Source organism: Opisthorchis viverrini, assembly GCF_000715545.1.
Source record: "Opisthorchis viverrini unplaced genomic scaffold opera_v5_27, whole genome shotgun sequence".
NCBI lineage: Eukaryota > Metazoa > Platyhelminthes > Trematoda > Opisthorchiida > Opisthorchiidae > Opisthorchis > Opisthorchis viverrini.
The window spans coordinates 1,165,938-1,181,060 of record NW_008751682.1 but is presented as its reverse complement, the minus strand read 5'-3'; the positions used below and the strand labels follow the sequence as shown (position 1 = coordinate 1,181,060).

General features: G+C 42.3%; 1 protein-coding gene across 1 annotated transcript in view; it reads right to left on the bottom strand.

Moving 5' to 3' along the window:
* The window catches only part of T265_02206 (hypothetical protein), a gene marked incomplete at both ends in the record, with an annotated part of 89,809 nt that overhangs the window by 18,171 nt on the left and 56,515 nt on the right, over positions 1-15,123 (bottom strand). The window contains 4 exons of the mRNA XM_009166394.1: positions 5,435-5,593; positions 8,576-8,850; positions 12,368-12,551; positions 12,958-13,160. Of these exons, the coding sequence (XP_009164658.1) occupies positions 5,435-5,593; positions 8,576-8,850; positions 12,368-12,551; positions 12,958-13,160 (821 nt within the window). The remainder of the gene's footprint in view (positions 1-5,434; positions 5,594-8,575; positions 8,851-12,367; positions 12,552-12,957; positions 13,161-15,123) is intronic.

Sequence of the window (15,123 nt, the reverse complement as noted above, 5' to 3'; positions counted from 1 at the left end):
AAAACCAAGTATTTCATGCAATTTCGGAATGAGCAAAATTTTCAATTTGGGAACCCAGATTGAAGGACTGTATTCAACAAAATTTTACCGGAATTACTAAGATAGGAATATCTGCACACCATTGTCTATTGGCGGAAACCCACCAATTATTTCCGAACGTTGGCTAACAATTTCTGCATATTACTTCCTCATTTTTAAACCTACATGTATGAGCAATTACCTGCTATGTCATCGTTTTGCAGACCAATTAAACCAGGACAAATTTACAAAACTAAGTGGCACGTGGTGGTCGATGAGCTCTGGCATAACAAATGCTGTATTAAGATATTCTCCAATGAGATATAATGAGATTTGATCAGATCTGCCATTTAAAAAAAAGTGTGAAAAAATCAGTTAAAGTGCATTGGATATTTAAGCGGTCGCAAAGTAGAATCGGGTAGGTAGTGTACTGAATAAAATGATAATAGGAATAATCGTTCAGCCCTGACGACTCTTCGGTGGCTAGTTGTCATGTCACCATAAAGAAGTGCGAAGGCTGAAATACTAGCAGGTTGCCCAACCCTAGACAGGAGTAGTGGAGGTACTGCTACTGGGTTCGAACCAAGTGCATTTCGGATGTAAGTTCGCATCTCAATCACTCAGCTATCTGAAGATTAAATTTATTACATGTTCACCAATTTAGGTGGCTAGTGACAAGACGACGTTTGCTTGCCCCATTCGCGTGCAACTCGGATATTGCTCATGATTGCATATATCTTTGCAGAAAATTTCAATGTCACTGTGGTTGTTCATTCCGATACACTTATTTTCAAAAATGGCTTGTTAGTACAGTTTTCTAGGTTTCATCACTTCCACGTAAATAGACATTGATGCAGAACAATTACTGTTTTATTGATTCACGCTACCTTCCGTTCAGGGATACTGGACCATTTATAACGTTACTGCACGGCGTTGTCATGGCAGCAAAACAACCATATCTTTATGCTCTATCCACGAAGTTCATTGAAGTCGGCACGGGAAGCGCGTTTGAGATGTCAGCTGCACAGATAAATAAACCACTTCAAGTAGTTGACTAAAATTGAGATCAGTATGCACTGAAAGATGCCGAAGCGTAATGAATTTGTAGTTTCAGTTTCAACTGAAGCTGATAAAAGCTACACTGCAAACTGAACTGTTCCTGTATGTGGATCGTCTTTGCATCGACATGAAGACGTCAGTCACCTTGCTGGCACAAACCTAAATAGCCTTCCTCAGTAAAAATGATCGCTCAACCGAGAGGTATGCGCGCCTATTGAAGACAGAAGAAAACTGTACATAGGAGGATGCAATAAATTCGAAATGAAAAACATGACTGCTGAGATAGTTTCCTTGCGCCCGTTACACATCATGCAGCTGATAAAGGATTTCATTCTGACTGCGTTCCTAGCGTATAGTTCTGTTGTTATACTAGGATCGCATTCAAATCCAGTTTACTAAGTATTCTTTTAAGTAACTTAGCCATTTCTGTGGAATCATATTTGCTGCCATTGAAATAGACCTCTCTGAATGAAAAAGTCAGAAAAAAACTGATGACGCCCATATCCTTAATCCGGATATTGTAATAAACCTTTGAGATTCATAATGTCCATTGATGTAGTAATACGTCCAAATCGGCTCACTGCCATTTTTCACTTTGCTTCTGCACTGCTAGTGAGTTGTTCATTTGCATCGATCAAAGACCATCAGCCTAGGCGAACAGGATTAGTCGAAGTCCTTCGCATATTGCTTTTTCTTCAGGTGTTTAAACTAGGAAGGACTGGAAAAATTGATAGCGGACAAAGTGCCCGTTTGTGTAAAAAAGATCGCCTTTGAACTGGCCACTTCAGTAGTCAGAACAGAATCATACCGAACAGATGGACGATGAAGTAGGATATATCTACTTTAGCTGCGTCTAACAGGTACATACTTGGTATAATTAGACAACTGAAAATCGTTGCCTCCCGTTCCAGTGAGTGTATGAGGGGGAGGTATTTACGGTTATGAAGCGCAGGTATTCCAGACGGTTGGCATTACCTAGCATACATCACTGCATTGAAATACCTCAACTTTTATGTGCTCGTAGCATTTTTGGCAAATATTCATGCTCCTTTCCCTCAGCTGATTAACTGTGGCTACAATTGTGCCCGCGAACAGTCACTTCTGTCGACATTACAAAGTCCTGTTACATGTAATGCTCATACTAAAAATATAACAGGTTCGTCGGTAGACTAAGCAACTCTCGTTTGAATCTTTATAAACCTGCCGGCTAGTGGTTGACATAGAAGCCGGCATGTAACAAGTGGGGTGCACGCACTATTCGTTGAATGCACGCTTCTCGGGCAGCGTTTTAACAGATATGATTTTGGAGAGTTCCCATCAACCTGAAATATCATTTTTCTATCGGAACAAGGTGGAAAATTCGGAGCACATGAGGGCCAATATTTCGTGGCTGCACGACCTAGGATGTAAATTTATATGGACAAGATCTACAGGAACTTTGGCTTCACAAGTTATAATGTCTGTATAAGGTAAAAACTACCCTAGAAATCTCTGTCAGCGGAAATTCACTTTTTAGATGAGCAACATGATTCTCGCTTTCTGGTTTATAATAGAAAGCATTTTTGCTGAGGTCTTTCAGTTTTCTGTTTGCTAAGATGATAAGTTATTGAGAGGAATATGGGACAAGAGCTTTATATATATATCAACAGGGTAGTGAAATTAGGGTCAAAAATGATTCCAACAGTTGGATGCGACAGGGCTGAACTGCCGTTGATCAAAGTCGAATGTTTTTGCGTACTCGTTTGGCGATACTTAATAGCGTTTGAAGGAGACCTAGAAGAGTGCAGATATTTTTCAGTGAGGCAATTCATTGGGCGGGCGCCAGTTCCTGTTAGATATAGGGTTGTCTCTTCGAACCTAGCGCGTTATACTGATAAGTTTCAACAAGATTTGTCAAAACCATTCTTATGATTGAAATACCACACATCAGGTGACCGATTCCTCCCACTGCTCACAAATTTCATTCGATCCAGCGTGCAACTAGAAGCTGCGTTATCCACAGACGTGAGCAACAATCGCTCAATGTTGGTTAGGTGTAGTAGCTTCATCCATGCAGACAAAAACATGCCTCGTTTGCAAGTAAAGTTGTTTTTGAGGGAGAACTACCTGGAACCTAGCTTAATCTCCCGTTTATGATGCCTTGCTCAAAGTCCTCAATGCACCAAAATGAGGCTTTTGCTAGTTTGGAGTACGAGTTGATTTCGGAATGACAGCTTGTACATTCCTAGGCTGAATTAACCGTATGTTCGATGTAGCTCAGTGATAGCAGTTTGACGGGAATAAGTCCAAGGCTGCAATGCCCGTCGATAGGCACCTGTTGGAATCATGTGGATGACTGGAGGCCTTATTAGCTAGAAAACCAGTACATCTGGGAAACAACCTCTAAACCATACGTGAACAATGCAAGTACTGATTTTGGATTGACACCCGGGATTCAAGAGTGTTGAACTTATAATTATGAAAAGATCGCAAGTATCCAGGACCTTTTTCCCACGGGTAGTTGACGAACTGTACACTTCGAACAGGCAAATGACATTATGTGCAAGGGACACATAGGCTGTCGGAATGGTGCATTCCAACCAGGTTTCTTCTTATACAAAATGCATCATCCTAGAAATGTGGTCCAGAGTCCTCACAGTTAGTAGCCCACTCTAACCCTGTTAGGAAAGTCCCTGCCATTCACGTAACAGATTAGGAAATATTAATTAAATAGACCAGCATTATAGCGTCGGTTCTTCGGCCTTCAAAACAGTAGGCTAGCGTGCACACACTGGACTGTTGCGTAGGCTATCATGATTACGAATTTCTTCGATGTGCAAAACTTTTGTGAACTGAATAACTGACAACTGTCGAAACAATAACCAAAACCCTGTCCAAAACCTGCAAGACCAGCTTGACAGAAATGTGTTATTTGGAAACTTTGCACACGTCAAAACGTATCTGGTCAACTAATGTCAACGTGGATGCACTATGACAGCACGCTGTCTGCCTGCGAATTTCTCTGACCCACCTGGATGCACGCAAGTAGTAAATGTGAAGCCGTCCAGTTGAGATATTGAATGCTTAGTGACACGAACAGTGAGGACCAAGCTACCACGTCAATGGTCCAAGCACCAAGCGACTGAACATAAGCAAGTTCAAAATATCGAATATTCAGTTCCTTGGAGCTTCAATTTGTGGAACTTCCATCGTTCTCCTGACTTTAGACTAAAAAGTTCAACACGTTCCTAGCACATCACTGGGTCACAAGTGATGCTTGAAAGGATTTTCTGACACACAGGATAGAAAATCTGATGTAATGCAAATCTCCATATATTCAGCTGACATTGACTCATGTCGGATCATCGACTTAGTAGACGAAATATGAGCAAAATTTATGGCACATACCGTTCGCAATATAGCTTGCTGTGATCGAGGTTGAATAATTCGTGGTCACTCTATACCGGGTGTCAGAGGTATATAATTACTATACGAAGGGCCAGTATGACCAGTCTGAAATTTAACTATACAGCGTTATGTTTCACACAATTATTTTGGAAAAGAAACGAACAAGCTGTTTGAATTATGTCATGATTAAGTGCTTTATTGTGGACTCCATATAAATGAGCTAATTTAGCTAATATTTTATAACCAGATTTGTTCAATTAACACAGGATCCCTTGATGGGACGTTCAGTCCACCGGTGAAAAAAACCGTAGATCACTTTCATCTGGTTTCCAATTTATCAGTGTCTAAACAATATTTCATTTAAAACAGAACTCAATTTTGACTGATTTTTCTCTACTCAAACAATCAGTTTAATTGTAAGCGAGTTGATCGATGATTGTTGTTGCCTTGCTCGGCCAACAAATTTGTTCGCTACTGGACGAAAAAGGACCGGGAATATGAGAATCTGATCACCACAAAAGTTGCACAAAATGCAATTTTTCCGGATACTTGGTGATCCTGAGCGAATAAGAAAAGGTCCAGGTTAGATGTGTGCAATATCCCCGGGGATCGCAGAGATTAGATTGTGAATTGAGCATTACGGACCAACTGGGCGAAAGTAGACAGGAAATTTGCATCAGCTGCCCACAATTTCCAGACTGCATTTTAGTACATGACAAATGACATGTATCATTCATGAAAACACAAGCTGAATTTAGAATTTTGTTCAGCCGTTAGTGCAAGCCTGAGGGTAAGTCAACACACTCAAACTTACCTAATACCATATTGTTACGTCACAGTCCCTTGCCTCAAGCCATCAGGACGGATGAATGAAAAGTGGTTTTCCAAGTTAAAACTCGATAACACAGATTATCAGGCAAAATGTAGCAGTGCTAGGTAACTTGAAAGAAAATTTGCCTAGCCATCCTACCTGAAAGGTTTGCGTCAAACCACCGTCAAAGCCCTGCGTCCATGCTACTCGTAATGAATTGGCTGTAGAATTAAGGAGCCTCAGATTGAGTGGGACGTCCGGAGTGGAAGTACCTGACAGGCTGACTTCCAGCATAGCTTCCCCCTTGATGTTTACTGCCTGAAACAGACAAAAAGTATAACAGAAGGTAATAGTTGTAGTAGTAAGTAGAACGGTCGAACGACAGTGTGTCCACTTCATGGTATAGAGTCGAGATGACAGATATGACTTTGTCAGCAATATGTTTTAACAAAAGCTTGATGCCAATTACGCACGGATATGTTATGGGTGAAATTATTTTCACTAACGGCTAACTACCGGTACAGTACAAAGAAGGGTCAAGAGATGTTAGTCATTGTGAATGACGGGTTCGTAGATAAATGCTTTGGTTAAATAAAACAAATAAGTTAGGTAATGAAACATATTGATGGAACATAGGCTATAGTCACAGACCAGCCATACCGCTAAACTATAGCTGACAAATCCACTCTTTCCAATACAGTAGTCTTGTTAGGTAAGCCTTGTATATACTAGACCACGTAAAGCGATAAACGATCATGCCGGAAATGCTTCCGGGCTAAAATCGACGTAAAAAATATGCAGGAGTTTATTCCGACAGAGCTATCCAATGAAAAGAATCATCTGCGTTAATTTTTTGGAGAACTTTTAGCCAAACCCCCATTTTCGACTAATTTAGTCATCAGCGTTCATCGTTGTAAGTTTCACGACAGCCACATCACAAACTAACGAAATTCCAAGTTATCCGTCTGACCGTAGACGACAGTAGAAGTTTAGAGTTAGAATGCGCAGTTCAATGATTTTCTTCACTAATAACAACTGTTCATAAACCGGCTTCTAGTACAAACGGAGCGACTAATTTGTCAAGCTGGAACTCGACAATGTATATCTTTGATCACTTTGACCGGATTTGTAGGCATCGCAAGTAACTCGGTGGACATGGAATGTCTGCGGATCACAGTCCAATCACTTCTCACTTACGTATTTGATGGGTGTAATCGTGCTGTTCAAAGTGCGCATTATCTGAACTACACAGGAGCGTACTTCAAGTGAAACCGCCATGTGGTTTTAAACAAGTAAAATTTCCGACCATGCTTACTGAACGAACAAAATCTTCACCCAGAATGAGAAAATGTATGCGGGAAATGGGGTCAAATTGAGTCAATGTATATTGTTCCTACCAGCATCTAAGTTGAACACAATGACGTAGTTTTACGGGGTTTTCGAAATTATATAAAAGAACACCCCCTACACTCCATATATGCTTCTTTTGTACTGTGAGAGTAGCTGAGCTCTTTCTTAAGGTCTTATGGATGCACATCACTCTAGTGATTCACAACTCAACTGATTTGGTCAAAATGATGAAGTCGAGTTGTCAAAATGTGGATCAGGTAGCTATCAGCTGTGACGCAACATCACCTTATACCAGTATCCATATTTAGGATTATTCGGCCTGTCTTTTTTTCATTCTGTGTAATGGTAATGGTGTGTTATATCAGCCTACTCTGGACTTGAGGCTTAACTCTCCTTAACCATTGCATGTTTTGCCTTCGAAATTTCGCTTCATAAGTAGATGAATAGTGTCGCTAGGGGATCCCCAGCATCACCCATAGTTGCTAGCTTCTTAACACATCGCATGAAAACCAAAGTCTTACTCGACTTTGTCATGCTTCCATGCATATGACTGAGGTATGTCAGTAATTTTGCTGCCATATCAATGATAAAAAAGAAGCATTTCTGACCCGACGCAACGAACAGTTTTAAAGAAACTAAACCATTTTGGAACCCGATATTGAATAGAAAATCATTAGCCTCTTAGACGACAGTTTAACGATACATTCAATCCATGCCTCTGCTTTAATCACTCAAAAGGAAACCACACACCCAGATGGATATCTGCAATGGGAGTCTTCATACACACATTGCGTCAAATGTGCACTTATTGCTTCTTCAGCGGGCCGAGTCAGATGAGTTAGCTCGGACGATCCTGAGAGAGCGAACTTATCGGACTAAGCAAATTAACACAGCAACTACTACCCTAAAGCGCTCACCTGAAAACAGCTATCAAGAATAACCTCAAAACCAGAAGACAGGAAAGTGAAAACTCTGTGGGTCAGACACTCGGATACAAACAACGAAATTAAAATCCCATGCAATCCCGACTTTACAACACTAAAGGATAACACCTTGAAGGGGCGAATGAGACTGTTGCTCCGCAACGTCTCACGAATCGTGTACATAGAATTACTTTCACATAATGTCCGGCCGAATATAACGAACAAACAATTACAGCTGCGAATGGTGGACCACAAACATCATGTCAGATTTCCAACTCCCGACCCACAGAGAGAAGTTCAAACGTAATTGGCACACTCCTTCATGCACTGCAGCAAAATCATCGGATTGACTTGTCTGGTGCATATAAACTCCAGTGAAACTTCTATTCCTATCAGGATCTGCATGTGCCCGGCGGCGGAACCGATCTTCTGCCCATTTTGGTTGATCTGAACACATAACTAGCTAGGAATGTTAGGCGGACAGGAATCTGGATTGTCGGTCACCCTTGACCTCAGGAAACTGGTCATACCCCCCACATTCATCCACTGACGTTATCACAACCCGCGGGCTAAACCGTGGTCTCAGCACACAAACAAACACACTTACACGCAGACACACTAACACATTGATCTATTCTCCCCCACCCACAAAACACATGATCAAGCGAGGAACCAGAAACGGTGGCCGTTTTGCTGTTTAGTTTGCGTGTGATTACCTGGTCGTAAAGATCCTCAACAAGGTGCATCCAAAGTGGGCGAAACCTTTCGGAAAGCTGCACCTTAATTGAAGTTTTACGATAATTTTAACTTAATCAGAGTTTCATAAGCTAGCAATGTATATTATTTTTCTTGCTCGAACACCATTATATTTTTTGCGTCTTGACCCAAGTGAGTAGAACTTGCGACCTGATTAGGTATCAGGTGGTCGCATCTGCGAGAAACAAGACTTCATGTTCCGTTCTAGAGCAACGCTGATGGTGGGCGGAACTGGGAGAGTTAAACTAGATCAGGATTTCCTGAACCATACCTGACACTGGTACACACCAAAATCCGTTTTCTGAAGATTAGTCACTGTCAATGTAGATTTGTACAAGCCAGGTCGAATACGGAGAAACTGGGTTTGATGCTTTTGAGTTAGTGCGCCTGATCCTTCACGTTGTGAATCGTGGATCATCTGCCCCGCCTTAAGCCATCCGATCTGTGGCGTTGGCTCCGTCCGAACGAGACAAGTCAGAGTGACGGTTGAGCCTTGTTCACCAGCAGCCTTTGTATACCGAGGCAACCGAACGATACTTGGAGTAACTGTGAGCAAATAAACAAAAGGAGGTTATTTGTGTGACGCGGTTCTGCTGTTTCACTGTTTTTGAATTCGGTTAACAGAAAATTAGAAGTGCCTATTTACTGGGAGCACCCACGGGTCATTACACAATGATAGACTGCTCAACACAATAGCCCTAGCATTCTATAACCCACCCGAAATCCTCATTATATGCTTCTTGGTGTGACTGGTTTAGAGGTTCTTGTTCAACAACACAAGAATGGTGCTCCATGGTTAACATTTATTTGGAAGTTGAGGTGGGTGGAAAGGTTGTGTAAGCTTACCAACCTTTGGTTACTAGAGTCCGCCAAAAATATTTTTCGAACAAGTGCGATCAAAAACAAAATATGGTTAGTATCAGAGCTGCAGAGTAAAACCCATAGTAGTGGTACTCAGAAATATAACGTGTGCTCCTTTGATGCTTATGTTGGTGTGTGTGTTCGAACATACCTAAAACAAGAAGGCCTGGTGAAAACTATCATTTATTTTGGTCCGTGTAAATGCTCAGTTCCCACACTGTAGTAGTGACCCAATAGATGGCCCATCAGTATAGCTGTTTCCTTAGCTGACTCAGCACTCCTTCAACGTGGTTGCCTCGTAAGTCCGCATTTCATATCATGGCACGGCATACACATATTACTGGAAAACTCGCGTAAAAAGTTGGGTTCGATTGCTTTTCCTTCTAAATGAAGCTATGAGACGCTTTACTCCGGTCCGAGAAGCAAAACCAAAGTGAGCCTATAAATACAGTGGTAAGAGTATGTTGACAAAGTGTTAGGCGGCAGGAAAAGGTGTGATAGAAGCGCATCAAGCGATGTGTTAATTTCATCAACAAACCGGGCCGCGTGAGGATTAATAGAGATCGCCAATATGTGGTAAGACTTGCAGATTGAAATTTAAGCTTGTCCAGTGTGAAAGGACTGGATATACTATGCGCTGCTACAGTGTAAAAGCAGATAGAGTACAGCGGTTTCAGTCTGGGAAGAAAAAAGAGTGGGAACAAGAAAACGACTTTTAAAAGTCTGTATGGACTGGCAGTGATTAAAAACTCCGGTCGATCAGACAATTGAGTGAAGTTCCGCTGGCAAAATGCAATGTGAAAATTTTCTCAGACAAGTGACGATGAAAGAAGCTGCGGCGAAAGAGCTACTCTGAAACCATAACTATTGGGAATTATCCATCGCAGAGTTTTAGCACTTTTGAATGCACTGAATGCAATTCATGCAGAACGGCTTTGAGTGCGATGGATGACTATTGGCTAAATGGGTGGTGCTAACTTCTACAAACGCTGCGCTTTCAAGCAAGCCCAAAGGAATACACGCTTGAATAATGGGTCATCTCCTGAATATGCATGTTTTCAATATGTTTTCATGTTTCAGGTTCAACAATTACCTCTCAGTTTATACTTAGCGCTTCACAATGTTTAGGAATGCGCGACTCCATCCATTTCGATTCACTTACGCTCATTCGTCATCATACGGCAGTGAAGCATCAGTATTGACCACTGATGTCGTGCTGTTGATGATGATCATGACCCTTTATCAGCTAAGCACAACAAAATGTTCAGGTTGCCGAGGCAAATGAGACGAAACTGAACTAGTAACAGATGAACTGGATATGGGTTAGCTCAAGAGGATGATTGTGGCATCCACTGCGGAGCTGAAACTTAAAGCCCCGAAGATGGACAGCGAGTAAAATGTTGAAAGTTTTATCAGCACTGGTAAATTCATCAGTTTGGTCCAAAAAAGCCTTCTTAGTCTGAATAACAAACGGGCGAATTTTCTTAAGATCTCCTAGACTTTAACAGTAGAGTAATAGGCGGCCTTTCGACCCTTGGTGGGGGCTTATCGGCATTGCGTGCGCCAGGGTTTGAACGACAGAACAGTGATCATTTCAGAAACCCATATCCAAGCCCACAGTCCAATAACTTTTTGGAAAGGCCTTTCAGCCTTAGTGTGGTGCGTAGTATATGCGACTACCTACTAAATAAATAGCCCGGTTACCGTCATGTTAGCTACTACTACTATCCTGACAACTTTAAACAATGACTGATTTCAAAGGATAACACGAACCGATGAATGAACAATCAGATGTCCAAGACTGTTTTCCCGCTAACTACTGCCACGTAGCGTGTGGAAAGTTTCATCTTTTTTCTGACACTTCTAATTCACGAATGTTTTAATGAAAAGCCCGTCACAAAGCGACAGGACCTTACCGTGGTGTGTCCGTTTGTGTAACCTGGCGACCCATTGAACTCTACTATGGGGTGTCAGCGTGACAGTCACTGTCTCTCACATCAGGTCGATCAGTGGTTAGAGGTCTGACAAACACAGTCTCCTGGTCGCCCAAGCTGGGGGTTGAAAAATGTGTGGAGACGTGTTCTGTTAAAAAGGTAATGCAGTTGCATTTCCAGTCAAATCCCGCTGCCCTATGGTTAGGCCTTTGAGCCAAAAGCTTTGGTTGAGGACCCTAATCGTCCTCCTGTCTAGGTGCTGGTGCTCTGGTAGTACCCCAGCCCACACAAACTCATCAAACTAACACTACACTCAACCCACATCGGCCGTCGCGTGATGCCATAAACCGGGTCACCTTACTTGTTGCATACAGCAAGGCGGCTAAGCGGAAACAGGCTACTGCTGACGTCTCCCTACTTACATTTTCACGTTTTCCCGCTTCCACCCTACCCTACCCGATTTCGATTACACTCTCCATAGGTGCCAGTACTGGCGTTGACGGTTTTGCTTGCTCTGCATCACACTCCGCTGCAGCTGCTGTACGTCCGAGTTCAGTAAAAACCCTAAATACTTTGGAATCCGTTTTCAAACCCCGAAGGCCTCTCTGCTTAGCTACGCTGAATCTCCATTCTATCACGATGAAGGTGAAGGAGTCGTTTACCTCCCCAAGCGAGTAAATCTAACCAGTTATTATTTTCACCATTCCACGAACTCCAGAGTCCAGTTGTCATTCCTGTTACCTGCCCACATTCGCATAAGTTCTGGTCTATGCTCCAGATAATGTATGAGCATGAAGTTTTATTCAGGTGAACAACCACTAGAACCCGGATATTTTTAACTCCGGTAGATAATACACCTCTTCAGCAAGTGGAAGCATTGAACAAAGATAAACCCTAATCAGTAGTGGACATCCACAGACAGAAACTGCAGGCATCTGGGGGATCCAAAACCTTCCTTGCATGCGGCAGTGGCTACAATCATCTCAAGAGCCACCAATATTTTCATCCAAACGTACGCTTCAGAACTTAAGTAAAGCGCATGAACGTAGTGCTTGTTAATTGTATGCGGATCATAGTTACTGTTGTAAAGGCCGCGGATTCATTTTGGAGCATAGATAATGTGCTTCTCTATGCAGATAGTTTTGAGAGTTGAGAAGAGCCTGAAAAGTTTTATCAACAGTTGCAATTTTTCAAAATGTAACTATTAACTTCGTGGGTAGAAATGGGTAGGCAGTCCAGTGGCTCACATTGCTCACATTAAAACTTACAATGGTAGACAAAGTGTATATTCTTCCGTACTGGGTCTCCCAAGCCGTTGTTTATTTCACAAACATATGTTCCAACGTCATCCCTGTTTATCCGATAAATGCTCAAGCGACTAGTCATATGAACGGAATCATCCCGTTGGCAGTGAATAAAATATTTGTCATCAACTGAAGGACCCGCATCGGACTGTAATGAAAGAGTGTATAACAGGCGGATAAGTAAAACTTGTGAGGTTAGATGATGACATAACTCACCTCTGTTTCCTTTGAGCGGAAGCGTGAACATCAATTAAATTGGCCAGATGATAAGTGAAACTTTTGTTTTTGCTGTTTGTGTGAAGCATTACAACGAAACACTGTGGTGGTCCTCTAGCACAGTTGGTGAAGTCTTGGAGGGTAAATTTTAATGGTCTCGAGAAACTTCTAAAAATTTCCTGTAGGAAATTAGTCTCCAAAGAGTTAGTTCACAAAGCTACATCAGCTGACACAAGCGAACGGAAATTTAGCAACAATCTCCGCATCCAGATATTTACAATGCATTTGAGTGTCGTGTACTGTCACCTACTCTATTTCAGTCTTAATGAATAACTCACTTGGTTGCAAGACATTGGAGCACTCAACTGTACTTCGGCTTCGTTCACATCCTGTGGCCATCCTGGGGGTGGAACATACCGGTACCAGGTGAATGATTGTGTGGCAATCGAGGGATTAGCCGTCGCCTGGCACACAAGTGTAACTTGGTCGGAAGTGGTTTGTGTCACATTCTCTTCTGCCGCACCAGCTAAACTTGCCGGAACTGCAATACAGCAAACAAATGTGTTCATTCAACTGTGATAGGCAAACTGTCAACAGGACATCGAGAATAATGAACACACCGGTCTTACTCTACCTCAAACCAGCTTGTCAGTCAAACAAAACCGACCTCCGAGGGCAGTAAATAAAACAGTATTAGTCGGCTTGTGTCAGTTAGCGTTTCAGATAATAGATAATCAGCGCGTTATTCCTTCGAAATTTTCAACCAGTGGTTGCTCCTTGGATGACCAACAACATTATTCAAGGTATATTGCGCGGCAGATAAGCTGAAAAATTAAGCTAGAAATGCCGCTATGGTGTGATGTCCTGTTTGCCACTAGGGTGTAGACTTTCGCGGTGCAATCCCATACTGCGGTTTGTTAGTACCACTCACTGGGTGGTGACTGGCAGGTCAGCTGGTGGTCACTAGGCAACAGTGTGTTAGAGGTTTCTAAGGGAAATAAAGTGTCAGAACAATCAGGCAGTGAAGTGGTCCACCGAGAGCTTCGTCTTGGTCATTAACTTTTCACTTTTATCGATTTGTTCCAGCTGCTGCTGCGGTCATAATGATCAGAATGTAACAAAACGGACGCATAATTTGGATAGAACTTATATCCATCCAGAAAACAGCATGCTTTCCCTGAAATGCATAGAGCTAGCATTTATATCGCCGCCACCACCATGGTATAATGAAGAACGCTTTTGCTTGCAATCATCCTTGAAACTAAAAGAACTGCTAACTTCAAATCTGGCTTCCTTCCAGATGATGAACTCAATTAGCTCTAGAATGCGAATGACCAATGTACAGGATGTTTTGCTTGAACTTGACAATGTCAATCCGACAAATCTCCTTTTGTATCGCAACACCACAGCAGCCGAACTTAAGTGGCTCACGAGCACTGTGGTCAGTACAGAATATGGAGTGTCTTCTTGACCCAAACACTCGCGTTGTTATTCGTGATGTCATATGGCCCCCGAAAGATTACTCCTTGGTAATGTGAGGAGATTTGAGATTAACTGTGATAGGCAAACTGTCAACAGGACATCGAGAATAATGAACACACCGGTCTTACTCTACCTCAAACCAGCTTGTCAGTCAAACAAAACCGACCTCCGAGGGCAGTAAATAAAACAGTATTAGTCGGCTTGTGTCAGTTAGCGTTTCAGATAATAGATAATCAGCGCGTTATTCCTTCGAAATTTTCAACCAGTGGTTGCTCCTTGGATGACCAACAACATTATTCAAGGTATATTGCGCGGCAGATAAGCTGAAAAATTAAGCTAGAAATGCCGCTATGGTGTGATGTCCTGTTTGCCACTAGGGTGTAGACTTTCGCGGTGCAATCCCATACTGCGGTTTGTTAGTACCACTCACTGGGTGGTGACTGGCAGGTCAGCTGGTGGTCACTAGGCAACAGTGTGTTAGAGGTTTCTAAGGGAAATAAAGTGTCAGAACAATCAGGCAGTGAAGTGGTCCACCGAGAGCTTCGTCTTGGTCATTAACTTTTCACTTTTATCGATTTGTTCCAGCTGCTGCTGCGGTCATAATGATCAGAATGTAACAAAACGGACGCATAATTTGGATAGAACTTATATCCATCCAGAAAACAGCATGCTTTCCCTGAAATGCATAGAGCTAGCATTTATATCGCCGCCACCACCATGGTATAATGAAGAACGCTTTTGCTTGCAATCATCCTTGAAACTAAAAGAACTGCTAACTTCAAATCTGGCTTCCTTCCAGATGATGAACTCAATTAGCTCTAGAATGCGAATGACCAATGTACAGGATGTTTTGCTTGAACTTGACAATGTCAATCCGACAAATCTCCTTTTGTATCGCAACACCACAGCAGCCGAACTTAAGTGGCTCACGAGCACTGTGGTCAGTACAGAATATGGAGTGTCTTCTTGACCCAAACACTCGCGTTGTTATTCGTGATGTCATATGGCCCCCGAAAGATTAC